Source organism: Plectropomus leopardus, chromosome 21 (genome assembly GCF_008729295.1).
Source record: "Plectropomus leopardus isolate mb chromosome 21, YSFRI_Pleo_2.0, whole genome shotgun sequence".
In the NCBI taxonomy this organism is placed as follows: Eukaryota; Metazoa; Chordata; class Actinopteri; order Perciformes; family Serranidae; genus Plectropomus; species Plectropomus leopardus.
The window spans coordinates 20,971,807-20,984,312 of NC_056483.1; the positions used below are offsets into that span (position 1 = coordinate 20,971,807).

Below are 12,506 nucleotides of genomic sequence, written 5' to 3' on the forward strand. Positions count from 1 at the left end.
ACGGATCCTAAAAATTCCACCTCTAAAGTTTACACACTCCAGTCAGTCAGTCAGTCACACCTGTGAAACCCTTGATGGTGAGGCTAGACAGATTTATAGGTTTTGACAAATCTTATGATGTGATAAGCCTGGTGTGTGGTGGTGTTTTTCAAATCATCCAACAACCTGCTTTACATTTACAAGAAGTGTAGAGGACATGCACGTGTTCTGGAAATCACAGCATGGGAATAGTATTATCAGGCTTACCCTGATTCTTGCTATTCTGCAGCCCCCAAATTGAGATGTTTGCGACCTCTTCCCTCCGCTAGATCTGCTTTGTGTTGATGCCCGTGTGTTTAGTGCTGACAGCTTCTTCTCTGCATGCTGCAGAAAGATAAGATACCGCTCACTATTTTCCTAACGGCGTCTGAAAAGCAGCGTCGGGCTCTGCGCCAGCCTCCCCACAATGCCCTCACGGTACAATGACAAGCACGTCGTTGTCATGTTGATGTATAGGTGAGGTGCGTGTGAGTGCTTTTGTGTCGTTCTTGGCATTCACTCACTGCATAATCATAATAGGAAATGGGTTCACACACGCCATGGCTCTCTGGGAATATCAGTTTATGTGTGCTTTGGGACGCACAAACACTTTTGATGAGTGCGTTAAAGGGAGAATGGTGGGGATGTCGATAAATCAGGCTATTTGTCTTCCCCATGAGCCTCTTTTCAGCTGTTGTACGAAGAACCACGGTGTTAAGCATAATGATAGTGGACATTGCAGAACTCTTTCTTTCTCTTTCTTTCTTACCATTTCCTCGTCCCTTCCGCCTCCTTTCTTTCTCTCTCTTTCCATGCTGTTCTTTTTATTTTGTCCCCGCTGAGAGATGACTGGAATTTCTCATCTGGCTGAGAGGGTCATTTTAACTTTCTCCTCTTCCCCTGCTCACTTTATTTCCACTCCCATCCACCCTGCCTGCGCTTCTTCTCCCCTCCTTCTCTGACGCTATGCACCGGTTTCATTGGCATCCCGCTCATGTGTGCGAGCCAAGGGAAGGCAGCACTCTCCTGGGATACTCCTAACTATCTCTCCCTCTCTCTCTCTCTCTCTCTCTCTCTCTTTCTCACTCTCTCTCTCAGACACACACATACACTCTTTTCCTCTTTTCTGTGCAGCTCATTCTGAAGCATGCAGGACACTTAGCTCCAATCTGTAGTACGGATGGGGCCTAATTTGCTTGCTAATGAGCTTAGCCCTCTCTGAGCAGCTTTTAGCCCTGCAGGACAGGTTGTTGTAATGGGTGCTGGTTAGCTAAAGGAACCAGAGCGGAGGATCTAACAGCCACAGCTTCACCACTCCTCCGTTCCCCTACCAGGACCTCGACTTGTACCGGCACTGCGGCTGGGACGTCTCTCTCCACTCCCTCCCTCCTCTGCCTCTCTCTAACGCTACCTGACTCCCCTCTCTCTCTCTGTCTCTTTCTCTCCATCTGTCCCAGAGCACTGACAAACTGCTTTTGTAGCTGCATCATCTCTCAGGCAGCTCCCGTCTTTTTCATCAATTTGACCCTCTCCCCCCCCGACTTTGTTGCCAAAATGTATCGGAACCCGTGGATCTCGAATTACCTGACTCATGTCAAGTTTTGCAGCCAAGGTAAGAGCAGCGACTTTTGGGGGCTCTGCAGCTGAGATTTGGAGCTCAGGCTGGGAGCTCGGGGGGACAGGTTACTCCGGTTGTGGAGCTGGGAATCTGAGCTCTTAGAAGTTGGCAGGCAACAAACTGCAGACTCCCGTCCTCTCTGCTCACTGTCCTGCTTTCCAGCCAGCTGTCCTTGCACTGCAGCTGTAGCCTCCAAGGACACTACGTAGCAGAGATAAGGGACTCTAACAGTGCAGGGGGCTGTTCTGAGGAAGAAGCTATTTCGAGGCTCTGCAGCTACTTGGACTCAGATTTAGGAAAGTGGACTTGCATATATGGATTTATTCTCTGGCTTTACCAGTGGGGCTGAATAACGAACCAAATTTACTGAATTTTCAACATTTTTACACTTTTATCGACCTAGATTTCGTCGCATCATAAAATATTCACATATAAATCCTAAAACCTTCAGTCATAGGCCAAAGACTAAAAGACTAAGTCACACCAACATTTAAAATGCCAACATTTTTCAGGAAAATCAGTTTGTTTTAATGGAATTGCTCCAGACAAATTCCATTGCAAGGGCAAAGTAAATATGTGCAATTTGTTCATGTTGTGTTTAACTCTGGTGAATGTTCACTCTCAAATTTGCACTGTTGACCAACAGCAAGCTATCATGACAGTTACATGGATGCATAAAGAGTACTGGAAACAGTGTTTGGGGCATTGCCCCATTCATTCCTGTAAAAGATGCTTAATGGTGCATTAAGCCACTAAACTTCAACTTGGTACAAAAATCCCCATATCTTCCATATCACTGGGCCTATAGAGCAAGGGCACTAGAGACTTGCGCTGCATTCATGTGATGTCGAAAAGGTCGTAGTTTCTGATTTGGACAGTCGTTCTTCCGACTTTGTTGTGTTCATGTGCTTCACGGTCGTAAACTGAGAACGACATGGACACTGGAGAGAAGATGGGTTGCATTTTAATGCTGTTAGTGTTTAGACAAAAGGTTGATAACTGTTTAAGTTTTTTGAAATGTTTTTATATATTATTTTATTTTTTATGTGGTCCACATGTTATATATTATATTTTATATTTATACTAGGTCACTCTAGATGGACAGCAGTTAAAACTAATACCATATTACACTTAACATGTTGCCCTCCATGTTTATGCATATGACGTCAAGTCAGCAATCAAAAATAACGTTATTATCAACGTTAGTATACTCGCCTAGCATGCATTATAGTTAAACATTTGTTAGGACCAAGGATGGTATTAAATAGTAATTTAATACAGTTTTTCTTCCCTAATTTTATTATAAGCCTAAGGAAAATGCTGATATTCCCAAAGGCTTCATTTTTTCCCTTTGTCATTGTGCCTTTGTATTTGCTGTAGTTGCTAAATTGTTAGCCTTAGTGGCTTTTAGACGCCAGTAGTAGCATCCGTGTTGCTGTTGCCTAGCAGCATTTTCTGACAACTTAACCACTTGAATGCCAAGCATATCTTGTACATGTATTCTCATGTAACCACAAGATCATGAGAGCCCTGAAAAGGCAGCATATGTCACCAAGCATCTCTAACCTCTTCTTTCATGACAAAATGGGGTTTGATTTCATTGTGCCACTTTCTGTGGTGACTGGACAATAACACAGAAGTTCTGTCATACTGTAATCAAACCAAGCATGAGTCAGCATGATTCAGGAAATATCGTGTATTGTAATATATATCATTGCATGTTATCGCTGCTAAGGTAAATTTAGAGATCATATCATCCCGCTATATTGTGCACAAGCCACAGGTTTATGTCTGCTGCTCAGAGTGCGTCTCATTCCCACCCTTCTCTAATATTTCCTGAGTGAGAAGTGAGTGTTGAGATCTGGCTTCTCCACGCTGAACTGTCTGGGAATCCACAACAGGTGGCCCACAGTTTCAGGCTTTTACACGAGCAGAGAGACTGGTTTTTCAGGGAAGGAGGGTGTGTGTTGAGGTTTGTTCGAGGGTTCAAATGTGTCAGTGTAGTCATCTTTTGCTCTCTGTTTCCTCCCCAGAATTAAATTAGAGCCTGAGCTAGGACTCATTGTTATTAGTGTTAAGGACATAATTGGCTTATTGTCACATCCTTTTGTCAAACCTACTGTTTGTAGACACGGCTTTACCTCATTTCTGATTCTCCATCTGTTTTTTTAATGCTTTACGTCTTAAGCTTCTCTCAGAAAAGCTTTAGTTACAATTTGAGTCTCCCAGCAGGCAGGTGGGGAGGCAGAGGAGGGGGCGACTGTCGGGGGGGACGTTACGACTTCCACATGCACGTACACACTTGTAGTGTGATGTAATGCAAACAGTTAAAGAGTGACACGTTTCCTTTTGGGCTCGCTGTAATCCCAGGAATCTGAGTTAATCCTGTATCTGGACATATGCTCGGCCCCTGATGCCTCTATAGTCACCACGCTGGGTTTTTTACAGTAAGCATTGCTGTTTGATTGACATCCACTCAAGTCTTCTTGTGAACCCCATTTATTTGTAACCAGTTCTAATTGGGAACTTTGACCTGAGATTTGGGTTAAAGTTGGATTTGTCGGGGCAGAGCATTCCCAGAGACAACTTAGCTCCTTTGTCAATAGCAGGGACACTCAACTTGTTTTGCATGGGGGCCACTTTTGCAAAATGACAGGAGGCCCGGGGCTAGTCCTATACATGTTTCTAAGATTTTTGGACATTTCGAGGATTTTGGGATGTGTCTAGGATTACAGTACATTGCTCAGATTTTAGCATGCTGCCAGTATTTTAGGACATTTCTAAGATTTTAGATTGTTTCTGGGATTGTAGGACATTTCTAGGATTTTAGCACAATCCAAGGATTTTTGGATGTTTCTAGGACTTTAGGACTTTTCTCGGATTTCAGCACATTTGTAGGATTTTAAGACATTTCAAGGATTGTACCATATTCCTATGATTTTAGGACTTTGGGATTTTGGGAGATTTGTAGGATTTTAGGACATTTGTAGGATTTTAGGACATTTGTAGGATTTTCGTGTGTTTCTAGGATTTCTGGGATTTTGGAGAGTTTCAAGGATTTTAGGACATGTCTTAGATTTTAGAACATTTCGAGGATTTTAGGACATTTCTTGGTTTTTGTGGCATTTCTAGGATTTTAGGACATTAGGGGCTTAGCTACGACCAGACTAGGGGCGTGGGGGATCCTCCACTGCCAATTTTGTTTTGATAAACAAGCTCTCTTTTGATGCTGTTTATGTACCTTTATGTAAACTATAAGTACAAAAACAATTCCCAGTGTGAATCATTTTATTTTTTTATTGTGAATTATAAAAAGACAGACTTTGTTATAGAGTCTTTCACACCTTTGATACCTGTACATAAAAGACTTTCCTCACGTCAGAGCCTGAATGACACTCCACTGAATCATGAAATCATTTTATCCTCATGTTTTATCAGTGTTGAGCTGCTTTTTACAGCCTCATCAGCGCACACAGGGCACAGTGTGGAGGAATTCCCAGCGCATTCCCTCGAGGCTATAGAAACCATAGTGTTTCTGTAGATTACAGCCAGCATCAAAGGCTCTGCCACAGCTGTGATCACTGTGGAGGTTTTTATGCCTGGGTCTGGAATGACGAATGCATCGAGGCGGCCTGGATGGCCCGCATGCCCCGACATATAGGCTGTGTGAGGTGTAAAAGGAATACAGGTCCGGGCTTTGGAGAACTCTGCCGCCCCACAGGGACAAATACTTTTGTTATTTTCACACTAGCAGCTCATTAACCTGTGCTTCAGCATCTGGTTTTGTTTCACATTCTTACTTGGAAAGAATTCTGCTGTTTGTCAAATTGAGTGTTAGTCTTAAATACTTGACCTTTATGACTATTGGTCATGATAACATTTTGCTCACCACCTGCACTGTAGAGATCCGGTAAACACACACTCTGGCAAAAACTTGTTGATTGAGGCAAAAAGTATAAGCCTGGTGCAGGTTTCTAAAAATCCTCATTTACCAGAAAATATTGCAAAGGCTTTCCTTTGAGTGAGAGAAGTAAGCAAAGAAAGTAATTCACTGGGAAGTCCAGGATCTGCAAACGGTAAAGCAGTTGTTGCACAATTGTCTACAACTGGAGTCTTCATTTGTCATATAATGGTAGTCAATGAAAACTGCACCTTGTCTACTTAATCATTTTATTCTTGCAACTTGCAGAACTATCCCATTTGCAAGTACTTCAGTAATATGCTCACATGCACATGGAACAGCAGGTAAATCAGCTGGCAAGCTGACAAGGAAGTTGCTTTACTTTGCTGCGTACTTGGCTTTTCTAGCCATGGGGACATGTGCCTGTCGGTGTTCAGTCAGATGAAAAATACAGACTCGGTGTTCGTACATTTAGTGTAGAAGTCCATACATCTGCACAGAAATAATAGAAAAAATATAGCCTTTTAACTTAAGATCATCATGTTTAAATGCTTCCTTCAGTATCACAAGCAACCCATTTGATGTTTTTCTATATGGATCTAATACAGCAGGACATTTTATGGAATTGATGACCAGAATGTAAAGAAATGCAGGCTAAAAAAATGGGGCTCAGGCCAAACCAAATTGGCCACCATCATCGTTAGATGTTTATGTTAAATTGAAATTCTTTTTTGATGTTGGGTTATCAAAATCAGTGTCAGGACATATAATGCCAATGTCAGTTTGACGCAGAATAATGAGGACAGATGAGATTGATATTTTGTTGGATTTAAGTTATGTTGTAACAAAATCTGTCTTCCAAATGTCTCATGCCAACATCATCTTTACGTAGAATTTTTAAAAAACATTTAGTTGGAAAGAATGAAGAACAAAACCCAGCATCTGCAAAACCTCACAATCTTAATGTCCATGCAATGTTAGGTTCTAACACTGTTAGACATTTAAAACATTATCAAGCCGATTTTCACTCCATCAATATGTAACATCCATCCAGCACAAGAGTCCAGTGTCTTTCTGACATCTTATTGATGTCCAGCGCTAGCTAGGAACAGCTTTTAAAGTATTTCAAATTAAAAGAACAACCTAGGACATGTATTGCACCACTTGCAAGATAAATCATGGTATTTCTATAAAGCTCAACTTACTCCTAAAATAAGGTTACATGGCAGGTCTAGCCAAGGCTTGTTTTGGGTATACTGAAAACCTAGATAGATGTGACAATGGAGCAACAATGTAAAAGGTTCAAAGGGTTTAATGTGAAATTTTATGTGTTGAGGAAGTTCTTTTAGCCCAGATTTTATTAGGCTCTCCAGATTCAGGTTTGTGGTTGCAGATTTGTTCTGATGTTCGTGGGAAAATTGGCTGCGTTCCTTCAATTCCTAGAGAGACAAGTCTTATCCAACCAGTGTTTCCTACCTTGAAATATCTACTAGAATGTTGTCAACCTAATTTTTGGATCTTTTTCAAACGACAACACAATCGGCTCAGATTACAAGGATTATCATTCAAGGCTTGTAAGGAATGAGCCGTGTTTTCACCAGCCGTATTCCACCCAGCTGAAACAATACACGACTATCCCCAAACACATCCAGACACACCGCCCTCTCAAAATAAGCCGTCTCTCTTCTCAAATGGTGTTTTGCTTAAGTAGGAGGGATTTAAAGCATCAACCCAAACATCCTTAATAAGGACTAACAGATCAGGAATGGTGGGGGGCTAAGGTTGGGCGGCCTCGGGGGAGAGTTTAGGGGTTTGGGTGGAGCAGTGGGGGAGTGGGGTTGGGGGTGTCATGTGGCCTTGAGGTGAACTCGGATGGGATGGAAGTGGGACCACATGTTTGTCCCAAAATTGCACGGCTCTCGCCACGCTGAGGTCCGAGGGCAGCCAAAACCACACTTTAGTGGTTTGGAGTGAAGTAGTCATTCCTTAAAGGGATGTTCCGCAGAACTCGCATTCCTCACAAGACTGTTTATGATGTTTAATACCCACTGATGCTCTTTTTCTCAGTAATGAGGCCATATTTCTGTGTAGGCAGGTGTTTATGTCACATTTTGCCCTTCTTTACTGACTTTGGCCGTTTTCCTAATAGATACCAGACTCTATTAGGTTTGATTGTTAACTCTTGTGTGTTAAATTGGTCACATAACTCCATAATAGTGTGTTTGGTATATTGCGGTGATACTCAACTTATGGCCCATGGGCCAAATCTGGCCCCTGGTGGGGTGCTGGTTGTTGTTTTTGTACTTAAAGTATACGCAAGGTGCCAGTTGAGGGTCCCCCGCACACCCTGACTGAGATCCTAGCTGAACCCCTAATGTGTTAAAAATCGTAGGAATGTCCTGAAATCCTAGAAATGTCCTAAAATCCTAGAAACATCATAAAATCCTACAAATGTCTCTGAAATCCGAGACATTTCCTACTACCTGAGAAATGTCCAAAAATCCTAGAACCATTGAAAAATCCTAAAAATGTCCTTAAATCCTAGAAATGTCCTAAAATTGTAGAAATGCCCTAAATCCTGGCAGAATCCTAAAATCCAAAATGTCCTAAAATCTGAGAAATGTCCTCAAATCCAAGAAATGTCCTCAAATCTGAGACATCCAAAAATCCTATAAATGTCCTTAAATCCTAGAAACATGTGGGGCTGCTGCGACTGGCCCCAGGACTCCTGTCATTTTGCACAAGTGGCCCCAAAGTAAAGCAAGTTGAGTATCCCTGGTATATTGGACACTATGGCTCCTCTGTGTCTTCATGCTGTCCCCTATCTGTATTCATAGCGGGTTTAAAGTGCTGCCCAGTGGCGCTGACGTGCTTGGCTCCTCCTGGCATCGTCCTAGCTGCACTGCAACCTTGACGTGCGATCAGACTTCACAGCGCCCGTCTCAGTGACACACACACAGTCAGTCCTCTATCAAACCCTCGAAGCTATGACCTCAGGCGCGGCACATAGACTGATACTTAAGACGGAGACAGTCACTGTCTCTGGGTGCAAGTAGAGTAATGATTTGTTGATGTTTGTGGGGGCTAGAGGGGCTGCAAGCCTTTTTAACTACACAGATCACTTGTTATTTGATGCGATTCAGTCAGGCAGGCAGATTATTGTTTTCCACATCATTTGTTTTCTCTGTGGAAGTCCACTTAATTAATGTGGTCCTTTGCCAAGGACCTGCAGACAGGCCCACTGCTTCTCCTTACAATGTGTTCATTAACCCTTCAAAACTTGAGCAAACTGTTGTTTAAAAAAAAAATGGGAAAAGGCAATGAGCAACTTGACAAGAAATTACTCAAAAATAATTTGAAATAAAAAAAAAAAGACCTGAAACTGAGCACAAAAAGATAAAAAAAAACAAGACTAAAATGAAAAGGAATTAATTGAAAAAAATGTGCTAATATACAAACACATGTACATATTTCTGTGACATGATTTAAAACATGTAAATATTATTATATTTTCTGAAAGTTTCCCCTATTTTTTAATACACCTCTAATAATTCCATTTCTCCCTTTTTTTAAAACAAACGAACAAACAACAGACCTCCGGCCATTTTCTTGTCATCTTTTCCTAATTTCTTGCAGTTTGTTGTCAAATTGCCTTTTTACCCCAAGTTTTTTTTTAAAGAAACCAATTTTTGTTTCAGTTTTTAGAGGTTATAATGCTTGTAAAAGGCATCTTAAAGCAGCACAAGAAAACTGATTGTGGTCCAGGTGTTTAGGGGTTAAAAACTTGAGTTTCTGCTGTTTAAAAGTGAAATAGGGGAATGAGCTTTGTGACATTACTAATTTTGACACTTTTTTCCTGTCCACAGGACTCGGGAGTGAGACCCCCATTAAACTAAGCAACCCCAGATTGCTACAGAAGAGAGCCTTGAGGTAAGACGTGCTAAAAAATGTAATGTCTAAACCAGTTTCATCAGGTTTTCAGCTGTTATACCCAGTGAGTAACAACTCAGGTCCGCATACAGTAAGAGATCTGACATTAGTAAATCATCATCACATTAAAGCTGCTGTGTATCTTTGATAATAGTGGTGGCAATAATAACTTTTCTTCAAACAAAAATGTATGCCGTCAGAAGGATTTTAAAGATTGTACAACCACATAATTATCCTACACATGGGAGCTGTAATTTTGAGATTTTAATGTTAAGCACCATAAACAAATGAGATCATCATCATCAACACACATTGACCTCATTCACTGCCCTCCTCTCTGCATTAAGAGTCTTGACTCATATTAGTTCCAGGCTGCTTTTTTACTCTCTGCGTTGAACATTCGTGGATAGTTGCAACCCTGTAGCGGTTTCATCCATTCAACAATGAAGGATGTGCGTCAGTTTGGCATTCTGTGCATGTGCTTTTCCTGCCGCTTGGCAGTCTTTGTGTGTCTTTCAAGATGAGTTTGTACAAACGTGGGTACGGAAGATTTTCTTGCACAACCTCTCGTCAAAGCAAGCGTCCGATTTGCCATCTTTGTCTTATTTTCCATCATCTTCTTTTTTGTCTCCTCATCCTTCTTCTTCGTTGTCTTCTTTGTTTTCTTATATTTAGTCTTCTTTTCTTCCTTCACCTGCTCTTCCTTCTCCTTTCTTCTCCTTTCTTCTTTGTCTTCTTTTTGTCTCTTCCTCCACCCTCTTCTTCTTTTTTGTCTTTTTTTCTCTCCTCTTCCTCATTTGGCTTCTTCTCATTCATCTTTGTCATCTTCTTTCCCCTCCTCTTTTTTGTCTTCTCTCTCTTCTCCAACTCCTGCTCCTCCCACTTCTTCTCCTTCTTTTTCTTTGTCTTCCTCTTCATTTTTTGTCTTCTTTCTTGTCTTCTTCTGGAACTCGAGCATGCACAGTCAGTGTCCTTGCTATACTAACAGTCTACACTGTCACAAAAAATTCACTGCACGTGGACATTCACATGGGTTCAGCTAGTGCGGACACTTGCCAACATGGTTGGATGATGATATTAATGTCATGCCTACCGTTATGGACACACATATGCAGAAAGTATGTGGTGGCCTTTAGCCATCATAAGCAACTGGTCACACCAGAGCAAGTAACATTGTAGCAGCAAAACCCCTTGCATGTACTGAACTTAGCAAGTGTGTTTTATTGCTTATGAACTGAACTTTTCATTCGTAAAGGGAGAATGTGCTATTTCCTTTCCAAAACACACATTAAGACTGATTGAGCTCCCACTAGACTGAAATGGAGATTTCCATTAAACACATCCTTAGAGTAGTACTTTGATTGTGGAACCATCCAGATAGCAGATATCAGATAAAGCTGTGGACTTTAAGACCGGGATCGTGTCCAAGCTCAGTGAGAAACTACAAGATAAGCTCATTGCTGCATGGCAGCGTAAAAGCCCCCTGCTGCAGTGTTAGAAGGATTGCTCAGCATCATGCTGTTGGCTGGGTGTCAAATACACCACCAGGTCTACACATTAGTCTCCAGTTAGAGAGATTTCTCTACAGTAGGGAGGACACTTGGTTCACAGTGCTTGACAAGTTGCTGCTAAACTGTGTGTGGATGTGGCTGTGACTTGAACACATTGTCCACATAAGAATTTGATGTTTTAGTCATGAAAGCAGATGCTGTTATGACAGAAATAATCTGCGATGTATATCAGTGTGTATACCCCTCTGTGGTCACTGGTAGGGGTTCTCGCACTCTCTCAGACAAACACTCAAAGCAGGGCTTTTGCAGAGCTCAAGCGTGTGACTATTTAGTTGCATTTTGCAACCGTGGAGCACAATTGCGATTTGCAACAGTGAATGAATCCTCATGGTTAAAGGCGCTGCAGTATCTGTTTAACTTTCTGCTAAAGCTTTATGAAGCTTCAAGTCTACAGCAAAAACATCAACACTTCCGGCCTGAGATAACCATGTCCTTCAAAATAAAAGCACCATGGGTCCCACTTTGATTATTTAAATTCTAACAATACTGATAAAATTTCATTATAAAAGTACTTTAACTTATTTATAACCATATTTTATTAAATGTTATTATAACAGTTATTACATGACAGTAGCTACTTTATTTAACTTTATTGTAACTGCAGTTCAAGTAAATTTGTATTTTAGTTGTTAACATTAGTTAAAAAATATCAAGATATATATATTGTGTATCGCGGAATAGCCTAAAAATATCGCAATATTATTTTAAAACCATAACGCCCACCCCTAGTCACTGGCATGGACAAAGCAAAGTCATGTTTTCCCAATTCGTGCCTGTTTCCTACCATCAGTAATCTGCTGCCAGTTCATTAATAGTTGTAATGAGACTTTGTGGCTTTGAATCACATCCACAAATGACTTCAGTATGTTCCAGAGAAATTTGCTGTGTATATGTGTGAGGGTGTGACGAGGGTTAAACCTTCTCCTTTCTGGATAAATATTTAGGGCAGACTTGAGGAAATTTGCAGATTTGAATCCAAATGTATTGTTGATGATTAATTCCTTGTTTTTGCGGCTTCATCCATAATCCACCGGCTGATTGACTACATTGTTGAACATCATTCAAACCGATCCTGCTTCCAACAACATTTAGCAATGATTTGGATGACTGTTGAGATCCAGATTTATTCAGTGGAGCCCCTTTCAACTGCTTACACTGTCTCTCTCTAAACAATCCCCACACTTTCCCACAGCACAGCCCCCGTTTCAATAACACTTTGTATTTTTCCTGCACCCCTCAGCTTCCAGAAAGAATTCTCCTTCGACGAAAAAGACGACCCAGCAAAAAGCACCAAGGATATAGATGTTAGTCTCTTGGCCAATCTCCCCAAAGGTGAGTAAGGTTTTTTTTCTTTATTTCTGCGTGCTTTGCAAATGGCCCTCACAATGTCAACTTTCCCAGGCTTTTTGAAAGTCACTGTTGTGCAACAGCAGCCTCTCTGCCAGGTGGATTCATGTCAAGAATTGTC

At 41.3% G+C, this 12,506-nt stretch overlaps 1 protein-coding gene across 1 annotated transcript in view; it reads left to right on the plus strand.

The window, feature by feature from the left end:
* The first annotated feature begins 1,209 nt into the window (after positions 1–1,209).
* Positions 1,210–12,506, plus strand: part of svila (supervillin a) — a 63,451-nt gene continuing 52,154 nt past the window's right edge. Inside the window, 3 exon segments of the mRNA XM_042510894.1 lie at positions 1,210–1,630; positions 9,404–9,467; positions 12,279–12,370. Coding sequence (XP_042366828.1) covers positions 1,573–1,630; positions 9,404–9,467; positions 12,279–12,370 — 214 coding nt within the window. The 5' untranslated portion in view covers positions 1,210–1,572.